The 21,420-nt window shown below is 41.4% G+C and overlaps 1 protein-coding gene across 1 annotated transcript in view; it reads left to right on the top strand.

Annotated features, from left to right (window-relative positions):
* sik2b (salt-inducible kinase 2b) overlaps positions 1–21,420 on the top strand; it is a 58,298-nt gene that overhangs the window by 22,716 nt on the left and 14,162 nt on the right. Inside the window, exons 4-7 of the mRNA XM_017490521.3 lie at positions 3,464–3,625; positions 9,274–9,398; positions 10,748–10,871; positions 19,916–20,142. Of these exons, the coding sequence (XP_017346010.1) occupies positions 3,464–3,625; positions 9,274–9,398; positions 10,748–10,871; positions 19,916–20,142 (638 nt within the window). The remainder of the gene's footprint in view (positions 1–3,463; positions 3,626–9,273; positions 9,399–10,747; positions 10,872–19,915; positions 20,143–21,420) is intronic.

Raw genomic sequence — 21,420 nt, 5'->3', positions numbered from 1 at the left:
GAAATAGACATATGAGTGCTGCCAGCATTGCTGCAGAGGATGAAGGGGTGGGGGGTCAGCCTGTAAGTGCTCAGACTATACGCCGCACACTGCATCAAATTGGTCTGCGTGGCTATCATCCCAGAAGGAAGCTTCTTCTAAAGATGATGCACAAGAAACCCCACAAACAGTTTACTGAAGATGAGCAGACCAAGGACATGGACTACTGGAACCATGTCCTGTGGTCTGATGAGACCAAGATAAACTTATTTGGTTCAGATGGTGTCAAGCGTGTGTGGCGGCAACCAGGTGAGGAGTACAAAGACAAGTGTGTCTTGCCTACAGTGAAGCATGGTGGTGGGGTGTCATGGTCTGGGGCTAGATGAGTGCTGCCGGCACTGCGGAGCTACAGTTCATTGAGGGAACCATGAATGCCAACATGTACTGTGACATACTGAAGCAGAGCATGATCAGTATGCAGTATTCCAGCATGATAATGACCCAAAACACACCTCCAAGATGACCACTGCATTGCTAAAGAAGCTGGGGGTGAAGGTGATGGACTGGCCAAGCATGTCTCCAGACCTAAACCCTATTGAGCATCTGTGGGGCATCCTCAAACGGATGGTGGAGGAGCACAAGGACTCTAACATCCACCAGCTCCATGATGTCATCATGGAGGAGTGGAAGAGGACTCCAGTGGCAACCTGTGAAGCTCTGGTGAACCATCCATGCCCAAGAGGGTTAAGGCAGTGCTGGAAAATAATGGTGGGCACACAAAATATTGACACTTTGGGCCCAATTTGGACATTTTCACTTAGGGGTGTACTCACTTTTGTTGCCAGTGGTTTAGACATTACTGGCGGTGTGTTGAGTTATTTTGAGGTGAAAGCAAATTTACACTGTTACACAAGCTGTACACTCACTACTTTACATTGTAGCAAAGTGTCATTTCTTCAGCGTTGTCACATGAAAAGATATAATCAAATATTTACAAAAATGTGAGGGGTGTACTCACTTTTGTGAGATACTGTGTGTGTGTGTGTGTTATATATATATATATATATATATATATATATATATATATATATATAAATATATATAAATTCTAATATGTTTTATTTAAAAAGAAAAAACAAGCAAATTAATGTCAAACAATTCACAGAACTTGGTTTGTCGTTTAAGCCTTCCTGTCCGGTTTGTCTTGAAGTTTATGATATATCAACTTTATATACAGTGTTTATTTAAAATAAGCATTGCACACTATAATAAGTTTTCCACTCAGCACGGTGGGAGAAACGATTTCTGTTTTTCATTAGAACTATTCCTTTTTAAAAAAAAAAAAAAAAAAATAGTATTTCCTCTCAAACAGTCCCCAGGAACTCTGTTGTTGTTGTTGTTAAACATGTCCTGTTTCCCTGGAGATGGATATGAGGTTATACACACGTAAAATATTTTTGTTATCCACTACAATGTGATGAACTAAAGAACTTTCAACATAAAAAAGAGCACAAATCAGATAATGGATATAAGAACAACACATAAGCGGTTAAAAATACCATTAAACACACCATTAAACAAAAAGGGCCTTAACAAAAAGTTTCGTATGCATGAAACAGTTAGAAATTTGCCCGGAATTGGACTTATTAGCACACTGTTGACCCACACAGGTAAATAACAGCCCGAAGGGAAATAAGAGCACAGTTTTTGAATTTGACACTTTTTAGCTGAATCATAAGTTTCAAAATCAACTGTTAACACCATTTCCATATAAGCTGTTTACCAACAAGCTGCTTAGAATTGACAGAAAGACAGAAGCCCTTTCATAGAAAATCTTCCCCAAGTATTAGTTGAATTGCAGTTTGATCATTTCATATCAGCCCGGTCAGCCTGGTCAGATCAGCCCAGAGTCAGACTTTTTTGGTCATGCACATCATCAGCATGTTTGGCAACAAAAAGGGGACTACAGACAAGGAAAATAACACGATACCCACCGTAAGATATGGAGATGGATCATTGACGCTTTGGGGCTGTTTTGGTTCGGGAGTTCTCGGGAGTACTTAAAAACATTTTGCGTTTTGTAAATAAAAAGCATGTTTAAATACGTTTGAGCTTGAAAGATCACTTTTCACCTTTGGTGTCAGACCATCCAATTTCTATTTGAGCAATAGTAGAAGAATAGATAGGCTTAAAGTAAATTAAAGTAAATTACACTTAATATTTGGTCACATATCCCTTGATTGCAATAACTACATCAAGCCGGCGGCCCACTGGCCTCGCCAAACTGTTTCATTTGTGATGTTTTTCACAGACTTGTAATTCAGCTTCTTTCAGTTGTTGTTTGGTTGGGGGGGGGTTCTCCCTTCAGTCTCATCTTCAGGAGGTGAAATGCTGCTCAACTAGATTAAATTCTGGTGATTTACTTGGCCAGTCTAAAACCTTCCACTTTTTCCCTCCTGATGAAGTCCTTTGTTGTGTCCTCCAAATTAGATTGGATGCATTTCTCTGTAAATTGAAAGACATTATTTTTTGTAAACTTCTGAATTCATTCTGCTGCTACCATCATGAGTTACATCATCAATAAAGATAAGTGTGCCTGTTCCAGAAGCAGCCATGCAAGCCCAAGCCATGACACTACCTCCAGCATGCTTGTCCAATGAGCTTATATATTTTGGATCGTGAGCAGATCCTTTTTTTATCCACACTTTGGCCTTTCCTTCACTTTGGTAGAGGTTCCAGAACTTTTGTGAATTCCAATCTAGCTTTCAGATTCTTACCGCTGATGAATGCTTTGCATCTTGTAATATGGCCTCTATATTTCTGCTTTCAAAATCTTCTTCAAATGGTGATTGTGATACCTTCACCCCTGCCATGTGAAGGATGTTGATGTCATTGACTTGTTTTTGGGTTTTTCTTCACAACTTTCACAATGTTTCTTTCATCAACTGCTGTTGTTTTCCTTGTCTGACCTGTTCCCTGCCTGGTCGCTAGTATATCAGTGGTTTCTTTCTTTTTCAGGACATTCCAAATTGTTATATTGGCTATTCCCGATGTTTGTGCAATAGCTCTGACTGATTTTCTCTTTTTTCTCAGTTTCAGAATGGCTTTCTTTTCCCCATAGACAGCACTCTGATTTTCATGTTGGTTTATCCTTTTTAACAACAAATGTAGTCTTCACGATTAGACATTCAGAGCTATTAACTGTTTAAACAGTCAATCTAACAGGGCACACCTGGGCAACAAGAAACACCTGGTAATCACAATTTCCAATATTTCGATCACTTGAAAAATGGGCAGGGTCAATTTCTAACATGTTAACAATGTGAAATCCTGATCAGTTTTCTCATATTCATATTTTGATCTCAAACCCAAATGTCTTCGGTGTATAGCAAAAACAATAGAGTTGGCCTTTCTGTTCTAATTCTTTTGGAAGGGACTGTATATTATGTGCTTTCGAGATTTAATCCTCACTTCTATCTTACAGACTATTTGGCCAAACACGGACGGCTGAGTGAGCCCGAAGCCCGTCGCAAGTTCTGGCAGATTCTATCAGCAGTGGAATATTGCCACAACCGCCATGTTGTACACCGGGACCTGAAAGCTGAGAACCTGCTTCTGGATGGACACATGAACATCAAGATCGCAGGTAAAACAGGACCACTGAATTTTCAGAAGCAGGCAACTAATGACTAGAAGTAAGCACTAGACCTGCACAGATTTATTCTATTATTTATTTGAAGTCCAGACCTTAGAATAAATCAGGTTCTTAATTGGAAATAATGGTGCACACTAGCTATAAGTAGAATACAATAATTCTACTTATTAGAATGAATAAATAATACTACATGCTGAGGTTTGCTGTTATAGGAATATAATCCTATAATGATGGGGTGGTCTCATACCAAACGGAATTACTGTGACCACTCTATTGTTGATTATTTTTCAATAAGAGTTACAGATGGCTTTACTGTCGGACCAATCATGAAAGACCTTCTGACAAATCATAGTCATTATAAAGTAAATACTAATAAATAAATTTTTACGACCAAGCTTCATCATGAAACTTCATTTTAATCTAAGAAAGTTGATATGTAAAGCTCAGTGTAATTTCATGACAGTGTGGAAGAATAATTCTCTGATCGTTGCACAACCCTTGTGTACAGTATTCCATAGTCATGGTCATGTCATCCTCCTTCGCCTATGATGTATGTCCGTGGGCGCTTTAAAACCGAGCCCTTCTCTGATTATAATTGTGCCTCTGACTTCATCCTCAGCAGTGTATCCAGTGACTTCAGCGGTTCTCCAATCCTTTCTGGCCCAGTGTTTTAATTCCTCCAGGAACACTGCTTACAGTAAACACATGCTGCTGTTATTAATACAGATGATGATGCAAAATGATATGTGTGGAAGGAGATAATGACACGATAGGGGCGCTTAAACACACATGGGCCAGACGCGTCTGGTTCCTGGTAGTGACTTTAACAAGAGCCAGATTCAAGTGAAATGATACTAGTGAGATACATCCCTGCAAAATGAGGAAAGTGGGGCTTGATTTGATCTGACTCGGGTTCAGCCTGATGAGTAGGTGTGCTTTGATTAGGAAGTGGAGCTCCAAGAAATGGATCTGATATTCTGGAGGTAATGAAGTCAGCCGGCTGTAACGGGCACATCCTGTGCCGACCAGACGGATACAGACGGGCATCCACAAACAGTATTTCCTCTGGGCTACATGGTATTCGAGGCCTCCAGTCCAGCTCGGTTTCTGTTACCAGAATGACAGCTACACGAACGATCCAGCCAAGTATCCAATAAGTCTGACTTGCAAGTCTGGTCCATTTCTAGAGGGCAAAAACCGTCTGCTTTTACAGATTGCAACCTTTAGGATTCTGAAGCTCGTAGCCAAAAACATAATAGTTGTGTGAGAAGAGCATCTGAGGCAAAGACTAATAGTACAGTTTTCATTCTGCCAGGCATCCCCAAAGGTGCCATCTTGTTTGGCCCTCTATTTGATGCTCTGGCAAACCTTCAGAAGCCACCTAGATCTGCAGGCTCTCAGAGAAAGGTCATAGTTTTAGCGTAGCCTTTTATCTGCAGTGTGAAAGAGCAACATTTCTATATGTGGAGCTCAGGGAGAGTTCCAAATTAGCACTGGACACTCAAAGTGGTCAGCCATATGCATTTACGCCGTCCCATCAAAGTGTGAAACAGATGTGCCCCAGGTTGCCTCATCTGTTTTCCCAGGATCAATTACAGGTTTGGTCATCTTCTTAAGCAAACATGAAGGAGTGGAAGACACGTCATGGACATCAGACACTTGTGAAAGAGCAGAAAGAGCATGTCATGACTGAATCCCCGGAGACTTGCGCAAGGCTGTTGTACTCACTCTATGATAGCCTTTGTGAACTCAGTGTACATTTGGGTCCACAGGAGGGTTCCATTATGAAAGAGCTTGCTGACCTCTGTCCGAGCTTTTGTTAGCACACCAATCAAGCTAGCTGTTATGTGCTTCTGCTTTAATAAGAGCTGCAGTCAAAGGGCTGGATAATAAGGAGTGCTTGCAGTATGGAGCACCAAGGGACTCACCTCTGCAATGTCAGCAGGGGCGGCATTGACGTCAATCTCTACCGCTCGGCATTCGGCTTGTAAAGTGGGTCAGCTCTTCTCAGGAGTCTTCACCGTCCCTGCTTCACACATCTCAGATGTTTTTTCCTTCCACCTCCCCTTCATACCTCTCACCTCCCCTTTTGTATTAATCCCTCCATCATTTTGTCTCCTGGCCTCAGTCTCTTTTTCCATTACTCACAGGAATTGAGACAAAATTGCAGCACTGACATGCCATTCATCTTTTGACCTCCTCTGATTGAATCTACTTTTATAAATCATGCATCCTTTGCGGAGCAGAGTGAAGCTGAAGCTAGTCCTGTGCGCAGTTTAACAGATCGTACATCAAAACTGTCTTTGTGCAGCTCTGATAGGGTAAATAAGCAGTCAGCACGTCCACGTTCAATGTTTATCCGGGAACAAATTAAATCCGCATGAATCTATTCGATGCGGAAAACTTTGCTGCATGAGAAACAAGAGGCCACCGATTAGGAAATCATTACAGAGCATTGAATGGGTGAGATGTTGTAGACATGGTATAGACATCTTCTACATCTTCTACAACTACTTTCCATGCACCATATCTGTGATTACCATGGAGAGACATTGAGACACCTCCCGTACTAAGAAAATATCTGAAAAACCATTTTTTCAAAACTCAAGAGCAGTTGTTGGGGCAGCCAGTAATCTGTAACTCTTTCATGAATTCTTGAGGTAAAGGCATTTGTAAATTAAACTCTTAATTCGTCCTTTGAAAGATGGGGCTAGTTTTTCCATCACAAGGAATTTTTGGTTCTATATGACCAAAGTACACACGCAAACACAGAAGTTCTTCAGTTTCTGTCTGATTGTGTTTGAACACCACAGAAGCTTCAGGAAATTTTCTATATTGCTCCATCGTTGGAAAGTTGGCATCTACTCATTTTTGTCTCATCTCAAGACCGTTATTGTTAATGTAAGTGGTGGTAGATTAGAATTTTAAATGCCTGTTGACTGACTTGAACAACTTCCATTATGACATGAGTTTCAAGTAAATAGGGCTTCCAGGTTGTTGTTTTTTTACTATAGGGAAATTTGTCAAAATTCTCTCTGCGGTAATCACATACACTATACCGATGCATATTAAGATTAAGTTGATAACATGCCGAAAGTATTAACCTGTCACGAATTCCCCCTCTCAAAACAAAATGACTTGTCATGAATTCCACTTCTCAAAACAAAAACGAGGTGAAATCAGTGCTCATCATGGTGGGAAATAAACCCTGGGCATTTGTGTTAAGGTTAAGCCTCGTGCCTTCTTTCTACAGGGTGTCCCATAAGTCTCCATACACAGGGGACTGTGTTTGCCAACACCATGTCGGTTTGTGCTTTCGAAAGTGGATGTTCTTGGACGTCCACTTCTCGGGTGCTCCGCAACACATCCAGTCTTTTTGAGTTTGTTAATAAGTTTGGTAACAGTGTCATGTGTGTGTGCTGTGCTTGCCATGTTTCCTGTTAAAGTCCATCGCAACCTTGTGACAGCTTCCCAATCCAGCCCTGAGAATGATTTCAATACATTCTTCTTTTGTCCAAAGGCATTCGAAAAGGCTATCTGAAAAAAAATAGATATAATCTAATGAGTCTTTATTAATCACATATACATCACAGCACAGTGAAATTCTTTTCTTCACATACCCTAGCATGTTAGGAGGTTGGGGTCAGAGCGCAGGATCAGACATGATATAGCACCCCTGGAGCAGAGAGGGTTAAGGGCCTGGCTCAAGGGCCCAACAGTGGCAGCTTGGCAGTGTTGGGGCTTGAACCCCTCATCTTTTGATCAGTAACCCAGAGCCTCAACCTCCAAGCCATCACTGTCCTGCGGTGTATGCCCCATACTTAGTTTATTTATTTAATATAAACTAAGTATGAAAACTTTTGGAAGACATTTTGCTAAAAAGTGTTAATTTCCCCTATGTATGGAGACTTTTGGGACACCCTGTATATTCTTTGCTTCCTGGTTGTGACCTTTGCTTGTGTTTGGGTTATACTGGTTTAATTCAGTCTGGATGTGATTGGACCCCCACTATGGACAATGACAATGATTTTTGGACCGCTTCTAAAAAAAACAGCACACTGTGTCTATGTACTCATACCCTGCCTTCACTAAACACATGGTACATAACCCTTTACATTTCTGATTCTGATTGTGCTGCACAGACTTATGGGTAAGCCGATGTTATTTGTTTATTTTTGGATTACTTTTATTGATGAGACAATTATATAATCACGCCAAAACAAATGCCACCGATTTCAAACACAATACACTATTCAGTTTATGGTTCTCCAGTGTTGTACTACTGTGTGAAGCACTCAGGTTTTCTGGGATGGTATGATGAAGCATTCTCTTTGTGATGATTGGTTTACGAATTCTATGAGTTGGGCTTGGCACCAGGTTGTTGTATAACATCATCTGCCCTGCTTCACCTTCTGCAACAAAACTGTTTCAGATTCTTCTTATCAAGGCAGCTTTTTGTGTTTGGGTTACCTTGTGTAACTCATTAGGATAACTGTGCTCATGGATTTTTGTGTTGTTGTTGTATTACACTTTCAGGTCGATCCAGTGTCCTGTGGTGCCACTATAGGAATTTTACTTTGCGGAGGGGTGGGGAATTTGATTAGACTTTGCTCTGTTTGCATGCCATATTTGGCGACCTTGCCCCATTGTTCTGCCATGAACAGACTCTCTATCTAATCTGTAAGCACTTTGCCCAGTGTGTCTGACCGTATAAAAGAAAAAAGGAAAAAAAAAAAAAGCCTGGCTGCTTTTCTGTGACTTTACTGTACCAGCTTCCAGTCTGACTGCTCATGCAGCTGATAGAACATTCAGGCTTGTTTTGCAGTCTAGAGTGTACTGTTATCGAGATGTTAGATACTGATATACCAGCTGAGTGTGGTGTGGCACATGCTTGGCAGTTATCATGGGATAAAGCAGCCGGATCGAGTGGCTTTATGTAATCAGGGCGGCTTCTGTTACGTGCCGCTATAGCATGTTGTCTGTTTTTTGCCTCAACTCAGTAGTGTAAGAAAGATCAAAGCTTGTAAAATAAAATCGGGTTTGTTCTTAGTTGTTCGCATACTTGTAAGGCTGCTTAACGATCTCGATTTGTGTTCTTATTACGGGTCATAACTTAGCCCAGGATGTTAATGACAACCTTAATGACAAAAATGGAGATTTACACTTAATCATGATGGCCCCAAGCTCTGATCGTGGAGACAAGGGAACTGTAATGACATCAGAGATGATTCATTATGCTCTGCAGCTCAGATTGAAAAATCTCAGGACCTTCTCTCGGTGCATTTGTCCTGCACTTGGTGCTGAAAGCCGAAGACACTGTCTCGCACCGGGGAATGAGGGTTAATGAGCATATGTCTCGCTGTAATTATCTCTCCCACCTCCTCACGACCTGATTCACACACGCACATACACACAAATGCTGCTGTAAATTCAGGCTTCTGTCAGTCAGTGTGTGCTTCCTGTGAGTCAGGCTTCTAATCCCCTTCTGATTTGTGCGCCACTGTTGGAGAGAAACAGTCTCGCTCTTCTCACTCATCTCCTTTCCACCAGTCCACCCCCTCATCCAAAACAGAGCAATCTGTCATGTTTATCATCCATCCCTTCACTCGTATCTTGCCTTTCTCTCTGTCTCTCTACAGATTTTGGCTTCGCAAACTTCTTCCAGCCGGGAAAGCCTTTGGCCACGTGGTGTGGCAGCCCACCATACGCCGCCCCTGAAGTGTTTGAAGGACAGCAATACGAAGGGCCACAGCTGGACATCTGGGTAAGCATTCTGTGGCTTCAAAAAAGAACCAGCAATTCAACAGGAAATAGCCTAATGATGAAATCATGTTCGAGATATTACATCAGTAAATTCCTTTACAGGTTTAAAAAAAAAAAGTTTAAAAAATGTTTGAAAAGGATGTAAGCAAGTAGAATGCCACTTTTCAAATGGATTTCCTTTGGGGAAAAAAAAAGACAGGCATATATGGTTTAATAAGTGAAAACAAATGTGGTGCTGTTTCTTGCAAACCACGAAGCATGAGCCACAGTGAGTGTGTTATTGTTCTGTTATGGTGATGAGAACACATAAATCATCACATGGGTGCCAATACTTATCCACTCTACCTTTGGGACTATGAAACCTGTAAGATGATGTTACACCACAAAAGTAACAGTATGAACTCTTTTATATCGCACCTCCGGGGTTGGGGGTTCGATTCCTGCCTCCGCCCTTTGTGCATTGAGTTTGCATGTTCTCCCCGTGTTGGCTGTTTGCCATTTCTAAAATTGTCCATAGTGTGTGAATGGGTGAGCAATTGTGCCTTGCGATACGTTGGCACCCCGTCCAGGGTGTCCCCTGCCTTGTGCCCTCGCGTGCCCTGGGATAGGCTCCAGGCTTCCCGCGACCCTGTGTAGGAAACACAGTACATAAAATGGATGGATATTATGACCGTCACAAGACTACTACTGAACATTGCTGCTGGTTAGTGGATAGACAGTGCTTTTCAGACGCATTTCATTTTCAAAACAAAGGCTGTCTGACTCAAGTGATAATCGTTATTCGTGTATTTGAGCAATCAGTGGGCTGTACTGCTTATAGCTCCGCCCCCATCCGCCCCGTTCAATACGTTTGGCACCCGGGCAAGATAGGTAATCTTGCTGAAAGTGACTGGAGAACAGAAATAAGTTACTTTGGTTTAAACATTTCACACTGCCCTATAAAACACACTTTGATGGTATGACTTCCTGCTGAGAATAAACACAAAACATTTTCTGCTGTGTGTTTTATTCTGAGGAGCATTTCCATATTCGGTGTAGCACCACCGCTTCAGTTACGTTCAAAGTGTCCCTGCAAAGTATTACAAAGTATCCCATCTACTTAGATGACACCAGAGCGGTTAATTAGTCATCTGACAGGCTGTTTGCGCGACCTCTTGAACTCGTCTGACGTCAGTGTGTAAACCAAAAGCCTGTTCAGTGCATGAGAGATAGAGAGAGGAGTCATGTGACAGCACCTGCACCTTGACACGTAATGCGTGGTGTATATCTGCTGAGTTATCCGGTTATGCACCGTTAACAATTTTACTGTGTGTGCGTGTGTGTGTGTGTGTGTGTGTGTGTGTGTTGCAGAGCTTGGGGGTGGTCCTTTATGTGTTGGTGTGTGGAGCCCTGCCTTTTGACGGTCCCTCCCTACCTGTGTTAAGGCAGCGCGTGTTAGAGGGCCGCTTCCGAATCCCATACTTCATGACTGAAGGTGAGCAAGTTTGAGTTTCTTTTTGCTGCCTGACAAATGGCAAATGGGAACAAAAAAGAAATTGAAAACCTGGCTCTGAAATTGAATATAGCAAGTTAGCGAATTCCACGAGTGTGTTCACCCTGCAATTGAATCCTATTCAAGTGTTTTACACAATCAACCTAGCGCAAGTCCACACACCAGCTGCTTCCTGGATGGGTTCTTGCGTGTACATATGGGCGGGGCTCCAGCCCCCACACCTCCTCTCAGTCAAGCAATTTGAGCTGTTTTCCGAATGCAAAGGGAAGAACATTGTGTGCTTTTACTTTACATTTCCTCCCTGCATGTCCTCATCGCACAGGACTGCATCCCCACAGAGCAAGCACATTCCATCTCTCTCTCTCACCCACACACACACACGCGCACACACACACACACACACACACACACACACACACATGCACACTGTTTCTCTAGTGCAGACTGAACCACACATTCACTCAGCACATCCGGAGGATCATTTCCAGTTTTTCCGTTTCCAGGAATGTTATAAGTATGTATAAGTTCAAAAAGCTCCAGATGTAAAATTGTATTTGCAGTATTACTTTTCAATGTAATCAGTATTTCAGCTTTAAACTATCCATCGCGTCTGCTGGGACATTTCCCTATGTCGAGGACGGAAAATATGTTTACTTGAAAAACACTAAATGTCTTCATGTTTACATATATATATATATATATATATATATATATATATATATATATATATATATATATATATATATATATATATAAATATATATACATTTATCTTTGATATATATGTGAAACCAATATATCAAAGATAAATGAAAACCTTGTTTATTTATTTATGCACACACACACACACACACACACACATATATTACAGTTCATATAATAATAATTGGAAAATAACAAAACATCAGTTCAAACATTTTCATCCCCCTTTTTGAATGTGATATAAATATTCTCTAATGAGTTCATATCCCATAATACTTAACATATCTGTTCTATTTTCAAATTAAATGAATTCATAATTCTATAATGCAAGTTCTAAACTAAAACCATTACAATCTAAAAATAAAGCTCGCAGGTCGACACCTTTAGATGAATAGAAATGTAAAGATTTAGAAAAACAAAAATTCCTTTTCCCTTTAATAGCTTATTGACTGCTCCAACAACTGGACTTCCAAGATAAGCTAGTTTTGAGTAAACAGGCTTTTTTCTTCTTCTTCTTGTCTTCTCATAAAGTGTACAAAGAAATTTGTTGTCTGTGATAATCACACACATGCTACAGATTCAGGAAATTAGCCTGAAAACAACACTGGTGTATTCCTCCAATCTCTATCCAGGCCGCTGTCCTAAAGGGCTCGTTATACTATATCAGAACGCCCTTTGGAAAACCGTGAGCACTCACAGTCTTTCAGAACGGTAAGACGACCTTCGCTGTCCATCAAACAGAGGAGGCGGGTGTAATACACATGAATGAAATTTTATTGTACGAGCAAAGAAAATGCCAGTGGTTTGACCGAGATGGGGCTGTTGCTGTTTTTGTTCCAGCTTCATATGAGAAAGATTATACTGAGTTGCATGGTCTAATGGAAAACATAATCGGAGGCTTTTGAACTTTTCTCAGCACTTGATTTAAAGCAGAATGCTCATGACTTTTTTCTTCCAGCTTGTCTCCTATTACGATGTAAACTTAAATGGGCACCTTCATTTTAAAATGTACTTATCTGTTAGGTCTAAACACTGATTCCATATAAACAGCTGTACTGCGCTGACTCAAAAGAGAAAAGCAGCTCAAACTAACTCAAGCTCAACTAACTAAGGAATAAAACACAACAGGGTGCATTGAAATTTATACCACAGGTCAGTTGAATTCTCAAATCTGAGTGGTCAGAAGGTGAGCTTTGTTTTTGTATAACAGCAGGGCTTGGACAGTAGTTCCAGCTGTAACATGAACTATAGGTTAATATTAATATGCCTGTTCTAATATATTGATTCTAGAGTAACAGCTCGGGGGGGCACGGTGGCTTAGACGTTAGCACATTTGAGTCGCACGTCTGGCTTTAGGGGTTCAAATCCCACCTCTTCCCACGTGTGCACGGAGTTGCAGACGCTGGTGAGGGGAAAACTTTTTATCGTGGCTATATAATGCAAGTGAGAACAGGAAGTAACTTGTCCTGCAGATGTTCAACAACATTAATTCTAACTATAAACCATTAAAAAGCGTGATGTGTCGTTCATGAATAAATGAAATGTTGCACATCGCTGTGGTATAAGCAAAATAACACTTCAGACCCATGCTGCTATATGAAAATGTACTAGTTTCATATAACAGAACAGTCTGTTGCGTGTTATTTCTTACATAGTCAACGATGTCGTCTGAAGTGAAGCAGATTTAACGTTACCATCCCAAAGTTGATTATTTTCCAATAATATGTTCCGATAATTTTCCAACAGCATGTCCTGAAGTGTTTTCCATCCAGTCATCCATTTTCCATACTGCTTATCATACATAGGGAGCCTGGAGCCTATCCCAGGGAACTCGGGGCACAAGATAGGGGGCACCCTGCAAACCAGCAGGGCATAATCTCACGCATTCACACACTACGGACAATTTAGGAGTGCCAATCAATCTACAACATATGTCTTTGGACTGGAGGAGGAAACCAGAGTACCCAGAGAGGGGGAACATACAAACTCCACACACACACAGGGCAGAGGCAGGATTTGAACCCCCAACCCTGGAGATGCAAGGCAAACGTGCTAACCTCCAAGCCTCCATGCCCCCCTCCTGAAGTCTTTTTTCTTCTTGTACTACAGCATAGTTACATTTATTTTCTTCAAATGTCTTCAAAACATGTTAGTTATTGTTATCACTTAGATTTGAACATACTGTATAAAAACAATTGTTCCATCACTAGCCTCTCAAAAGAAATTCAGGCGTCAGGTGACTATAAAATGGCACCTGTAAACCACGTCATCAGCCTCTATTATCTAAGTGAAGACACGCTTCACAGGCATGCCCCATATGACAAAGCTATGCAACGTTGATTATTTTCCAATAACAGCATATCCTGAAGTGTTTTCGATCCATCCAGCTTCCATACTGCTTATCCTACATAGAGAATTTGTCTCTGAATGTTGCAATGTGCTGACACTGGAGACTCCTTCCCAAAATCTCCTCAAAGAAAACATCACAATATCAACAATTACACACATTTGTAAATCTGTTTATGTGGAGCGTTTACAATACACGTCCTTGTGCATGTTGTTACGTTACAGTGCCCCAAAGGTCTCCACAGTGGAAATCAACACTTTTTAACAAAATAGTCTTGGTCTTTCAAAATTTTTCATACTTGGTTTATATTATATAGTTTTTTCCAGATAGCGTTTAAGAATGGCAAAAGAATAACGTATTGAAATCATTCTCATGGCTGGATCGGGAAGCTGTCGCAAGGTTGCGATGGACTTTAACAGGAAATATGGCGAGCACATCACACACAACACTCATCACTTTTACATGGACAGCAATAATCTAATTATTGACCTTATTCTGAGTAAGACAATATTGTGATTAAGGTGTTTACATTAGTTGCTTTTAGAATACTCTTTTCATGTAACCGTTTTACATTATAGAACATAGATCGATTAACGTCACACATCATTACGTCCCCACGCCACGCCGTCCGACGTTCCCTCCAGAATTTCACGTATTGACACACAGTTCGTCTTCGTCATGGTACCATATAGAGTTTTGGGTGTTTTTATTTTTAATTTTACGAAAGCTTCAAGTGCAGTTAATTGTCATGCTGTACGTGCAAATAGACGACTGCTTGAAGCCATGGGCTGCGTCCCAAACTGCATACTATATAGTACTATATAGTACCCTACTATATAGTAGCCAAAATACGTGTATTTCGCCTACTATATACATGTATTTCACCTACTATATAGTAGGTAAGTACACGGTTTGGGACGCAGCCGTGCTCTCTTGTTTGCCATCAAACGGTTGAGCATTGCCGTCTGTGTATGTGTCCTGTTGCAAAATGCGGTGAAAACTCTCACACAACGTTAATAGTGTGATTAAGTTGTTTACATGTCTATAATGCACATCGATAATGCGACTAAAACAGGAATAAGCCACATGTCTTAATTCAATTTGTGTTTACTTCGAGTATGACTTTAATCGGATTAAGGTAATAAAAAATTCCTTTTTACATGGTAGTTTCTTAATCAGAGTATTGTCTTAATCGGGTTAATATCGGATTATTGTTGTCCATGTAAACGTTCTGATTGTCGCAAAACTTATTAACAAATTCAAAATGACTGGAAGTGAACCAAGAACCCAGAAGTAAACATCCACGAGCATCCAAAATGGTGCAACCAAAGTAGTGCTGGCCTACATAGTTCCCTATATATGGAGACTTTTTGGACACCCTGTAGAAATGAGTGCATTTATCTAAAACTCTGATTTGCTCTCACTGAAATCAGAGCTGCTGTTGTAGAACATTAATCAGCACCTTCTGATCAATCACGTTTAAGGATTTCAAGAGTGCTGTAGTAAAATCTTGTTTAAATCATCCATCCATTAAAAAAAACTTCAAAAAGAATAGGTTATGAGATGATGTAGCGTTTGTCTCCGCTGCTCGGTCTGTAAAATATTCCTGGCTCTTAGAACCCGATTTGTTTAAAAAGAATGGCACTTCCAACTCGCTGTGAGGAATGAAATTATACTGATGGATTTATTACAGCCAATACTTTCTATCATAAGTGTGTTTGAGGGCAGGGTGCGAGACATGCAGTCGGGCCTCCCAGCCGTTTCCAGTTCACATTTATTCACTACCAGTCAATCACGGTGGACGTGGGTGGGCAATTCAGAAGCTGCCATGGCATCCGAAGTGCCTTTCCAACGCTAAAAAGGCACTGGAGACCTGTCTGGATGTAAAGTGTCCCTAAGTAAAGAGAAAGGGACTATGAGTGAGTTTTGGATTTTTAAGCACCGGGTCATTCAGTGTTAAAGTAAAGTACCATGTGTCGAAATTTAGTGACTCATAAAGTGGAGTGGACAAGAGATGTACTTGAGAAAGCACAGAACATATTAACCCTTTCACTTTGCCAACTCATCAGATTCACGATTCACACGCAAACAATGACACACAAAGGTCCCTGGGATGAGATAACGTGGAACACATCCATCCAGCTTTGTCTGGCTCCTCTACAAAGCAGAGTTTGTGAGCCTTTTTTCCCCAGCTGCTCTTCACATAGACTGCATATTCCAGGGACAGTACGTGCTGTTTACTGCTCCTGTGTGTAGCTACACTGCCTACTTCATACATATAACTGTGTCCTTATTATCGCTGTCCTACAGGACACTTACTGTTCTAGGCCTTTCCCCTCTCTTCTTCTTGTTATATGCTCCTTTTTGGTGTCTTTCTATCTTGTTCTAAATTGCACTGTGAGAATTTTCTATCTGTCAAAGAAACAGAAAGGATGAGGAAATCAGCGCTGTCACTGGTGTCTCTTTTTATTGCACTAATAAAGTCAGCAGTGTGGATTGATTTTAGTTTTTATAAGCCCCAGCAGTAGGGATATAAAACTGTTATTGATGCCAGACATGATAAAAACACTTTTTTTTTTCAACCATATTGCTTTCTCCTTTATGAGTGATTATCACAGACAATAATTTCCCAGAACTTAAAGATGAACAGATAATCTGTTTATTCTACGGACAGTTGAATTCAGTCAATACAGATTTAAAATGCGTGGTTATATAACTCAAATCGAAACTTACCAACAATAAGGTCTAATATTAAAGGTATTAGGAGGAAACATGAAAATCTTACCAAAGCTGATCTGTAGTTTTGCTCAACATTCCAACACTGAATCAACACAGTAAAAAAATATATATATATATAGCAACACAGTTTTTTTTCTGTGGTATCGGTGCATGACCCACACATTTACACCAATCAGTAATAACATTAAAACCACTGGCGCCCTGCCACACTGCAAAAAATTGTTCAGGAATGGTTTGAGGAACATGACAGCAAGTTTAGGGTGTTGATTTGGCCTCCAAATTCCCCAGATTTCAATCCGTTCGAGCATCTGTGGGATGTGTGGAACAAACAAGTCCGAGCAATGGAGGCTCCACCTTGCACCTTACAGGACTTAAAGGATCTGCTGCTAACGTCTTGGTGCCAGATACCACAGTACACCTTCAGAGCTCTTATGGAGTCCATGCCTCGACAGGTCAGAGCTGTTTTGGCAGCACAAGGGGGACATACACAATATTAGGCAGTTGGTTTTAATTCTGTGGCTGATTGGTGTACATTCATAACGCATGACCAGAAATTGTACAGGTTTATACACAACACTGAATTCTGTGATTTGTGGCTTTGCCATCCAAGCCGTGTAAGACCACCTCTGCATTGGTTGGCGATGCCTATGCGGCAGAGGGTCTTGCTTGTGGGCTTACCAGGCAGATCTGCTGAACTGTGAGGGAGGCACAGAAGGCAAGTGTGGAGGCCCGCCAGGGGGGCCTTGTGGCCACAGTGGCAGCCTGCTAGTAGGCTGGATTTAAAATGATAATCAGTGCCAAAAAGGCAAAAAGAAGCGGTCCTGAGGGGCCGCAGTGGGAGGTGTCAGGGTCGAGAGGTTGTTAGGGCAGTTAGCCCCTAGTACAGGGATGGCAAAGCTGTGTTGTCTCACTGAGTTGAGTAAAAGGAGGTATCCTGATACAAAAGTTCATATCCATGAAAACTATGTATTTTGTAAGGCCTGTAAGTTATTGTGAGATACCGTTGCACACATGTGTTGTGTGGCTCCACACCAGGGAGGATTATGTTCGCGTCCCCTGTTCAGGAAGGCTCAACTAATTCTTCTCTGGCAGAGGGGAAGTTTTGTCAGTGAGTGCAATGTGGAGGCAGACATCCTGTTGAGGCAGAGGCTGAGGCCTGGGGATTGGAGGCTCCATCCACAAGTGGCTGAGTCCATATGGTGGAGGTTCAGCAGAGCAGACATGGTCGTGCTCGCTTCCGAGGAGACAACATGCTGCCTGCTGTGGTTCGCCCTCACTCCTCCTGCACCAAAAAAAACAAAGGTCAGGGCTGGATGTCATGGTACTCACGTGGCCTAGGTCACATCTGTACGCCTTTCCCCCGATTGCTCTACTCTCACAGGCTGTAGCAAGAGTTCGACCAAAATCGTACTACGTCTGCTGCTAGTAGCACCAGATTGGTCTGTCGGGTGTCATTTGAGTCAGCGTCATTTGAGTCAGCTTCAGAGAAGCTTCTGACTCTAAAGGTAGCACTTTTTGTGGGCCCTGACATCTCGGTTGCCCCTTCCTGCCTTGCCTTTGCTCCTGGATTAGCCAAGGCCTCCATATATTCTAGGCTGGATTATTCCAATGTGCCTACATCTGTTGCCCAGCCAGTAGTATTGCAGGGTTACTCCCCTCCTCCGTTCTTTACACCGGAATGAGGAAGATCTCTGTGAAGACCTACTGTGACAAGTGAGGGCTCTTTGTACTTACAGTAGAGGTGATGCTGCATCAAAGCAGTGCATCTCTATTGGATAGTGGCAGCAATCTCTATTGCTTATGAGGCATGCTGTCTCGCTTCGCCTCTGGGCATAGGGGCTCATTCCACTAGGGGGGTCGCCTCCTCAAAGGCTTTATCTAAGGGGTACCCTTACGGGATGTGTGTGCTGCGGTGAGGTGGTCAACGCCACAAACATTCATACAGTTTGGCCTTATGGGACAGCTCATATATGGGTCTCTGAGATAATATCTCTGCTGGATGGCACTCCTTGGGAGATTCCTGTTTGCAGGGATCTGTTGTCTCAAGCCAGAGGGTTGATTTATCACCCTCGGCCGGAACCATGGAAACTGTGAGTTTGGCCCCTGAGGCTCACCAGCTCATAGATTCTGGTCTCTCAACCGAGGTTGAAGAGACCATGTTAAACGCTAGAAACATCAGTGAGACCAAGTAAATTGTGCAATGGCTACAGTCCCGAAGTTCTTACAAGAACATTTCTCAGCAAGGTTGGCTCCTTCTACAATTACTGTCTACGTGGCTGCCATTTTGATCAGAGCCATTTGGAGCCTCTGTGACAGGCCATACCCTCAGTAAGACAGAATGGATATACTCGTTCCCACAGCATGAAGCTCATGCAATGTTGAGTTCCATTTGTAACTCTGTTCCCTGAGAAGGGAACGAGACGTTGCATAGCTTTATCGTATGAGGCATATCTGTGAATCGTGTCTTCGCTTAGATTATACAGTCTGATGACAATTTTTTACAAGTGCCATTTTATAGTCACACAATGCCTGAAATGTCACGTCACCTGACCACGGCAATTTTACACAGACTTCAGATACCGGTCACACGCGAGAGCACTTCCCACAGCGTGAAGCTCACACAACATCTCAGGGAATAGGGTTACATGCATAACCCAGACGCTTTCCAAGCTGCAGGTTTTTTTCTTAACTTCAAGAGACATGAAAAAGGATAACTGGTGAGGAAACTACTGTTTATAGCCACTATAATGTAAATGTTAATTGTAATTGTAACTTTAAGCAGATAAAACATATGACATGTCATTCTCTAATAAATAAAAGATTGTTGGCAAATACTGTAGCTGAGGTACTTTATGGTGGTAACAGTAACTCCATCACTGATTATTTTCCTATAGAAGCATGCCTCACACTGTTTTATTCATTAATTAAAGCTTAATTCATAATAGCTTTCATGTAGAATTCATGAAATTATTCTACAGAAAATATGTCTGAACATTTACTGATGCCCAGTCAATAATTATTTCGAAGCAAACAGCTTCTCGGTTCTTTTCCCAGTCCAGGGAAATGTGTTGAAATCACACTTGCACTACCGAAATTAGGTTCAAAATTGAGTATTTATTGAAGCTCTTTCTCTTAACTAATCGTACTGGGCTTGTTGTATGTTTAATGTTCACAAACTCCTGTAAAACTGTATCATCAAAGATTTTGAATGTCACATTTTCTCCCACCTCCTTTTCAGACTGTGAGCATCTGATTAGGAGGATGCTGGTGTTGGACCCGTCCAAGCGGCTCTCGGTGGCTCAGATTAAGGAGCACAAGTGGATGGTGCTGGATGTTCCCGTTCAGAGACCCCTTCTCTACCAGCAATCCAGCACGGCCGAGGACGACATCGGGCTGGGAGAGTACAGCGAGCAGGTGCTGCGGCTCATGCACAGCCTCGGCATCGACCAACACAAGACTGTAGAGGTGAGAGACATGATCTAGACCAACCAACCAATTGGTCAGACTAGAACAATGCCCAAGAAATTACGTCTAATTAAGCTCATAATAAATGTATTTATATAGTACATTATAATATCTCTGGTTTATATTATGTACAACAGCAAAGAGGAAGAACAGTATCTGGAAAGTATATAAAATAAAGCACAATGAGACACAAAATGTGTAAAAGAAAATCAAATTATGAAAACAAGTCAAAAAATAAGGTGGCAATGATTTATAACAGCCAAGAACTACTTCTCTAACAGAGCTGCTGTTATCGAAAATTGCGCTCCTGACCACTTCTGAGTCCTGTTCAATCCCAGAATCTAATTTTTCAGAAGGTGTCGATTAATTTTCTATAACAATAAATCCGGCCGCCAAATCGCAGTTACACATTCGCTCATTCTAATACGTTATTGTTTCTACAGTAACTCGGATGTCAGATTACGTAAGACTAATAGTAAACAAATTACGCAACGTGTTGTTATCGTACAAAGCAAAACATATCATCATTTATACGGTAGCGTTTTCTGTAAGGAGAAATTCAATGAGCATTTATGGAAGGATGTCCCTGGTATCAGTTTTTACTGTGGAACGGCCAGTAAATTATCCACCAGTGGAAATGTCTTCAGGATAGAGAATTTGTGGTATCCAGTGTCTTGCTCCTTTTTAAAAAAATTAATTTTGTCTTATTCATTTCGATAGAAATCAAGAGATGGTAGTGAGGGAATGACTATTTATAGCTGCTGTATTGTACGTGATGTGAGCCAACTAATTCCTCGGACAATCCTCAACATTAAAAAAGCACGATGTGTTATTTGTCAGTAAATAAACATTTGTAATCATTGGCAGTTTGCAGTGGTGTAACAGGGACTTCAGAGTGTGTTGTTGTAAGAAACGTAACTCCGTTTTGTTTTGCTGGGCTGTGTTACACCACCCTGTCATGCCTCTTTTTGTTTTATTCCTTACATCGATGGAGCCTGACCAATATCAATAGTTTGTATGTTGCAAATATTCGGATAGTCTGGAGCAACACAAAGTGAAAGTTTACGACGTTTTTTTCCATGCTAGGTATCAATCCTGTGAAAAGGGGTTCAAGTAGATGTTCAAAGAAAGTTTTATCGTGTGTTTAATTGCACGGTTACCGAGGGCCGATATTTTGTTGCAAGTTCTCCGTAGTTTCGTTGCTATCAGCTAGTTTAAGACAAGCTTAATTTAAGGCCAAATCATGCAGCATCACAGTGCAGCTGAAGGAGTTTGGAG

This window comes from Ictalurus punctatus, chromosome 17, assembly GCF_001660625.3.
Source record: "Ictalurus punctatus breed USDA103 chromosome 17, Coco_2.0, whole genome shotgun sequence".
Lineage (NCBI taxonomy): Eukaryota > Metazoa > Chordata > Actinopteri > Siluriformes > Ictaluridae > Ictalurus > Ictalurus punctatus.
Note: the sequence above shows the minus strand (reverse complement) of the source record. Positions and strands in the feature narration are given on the sequence as shown.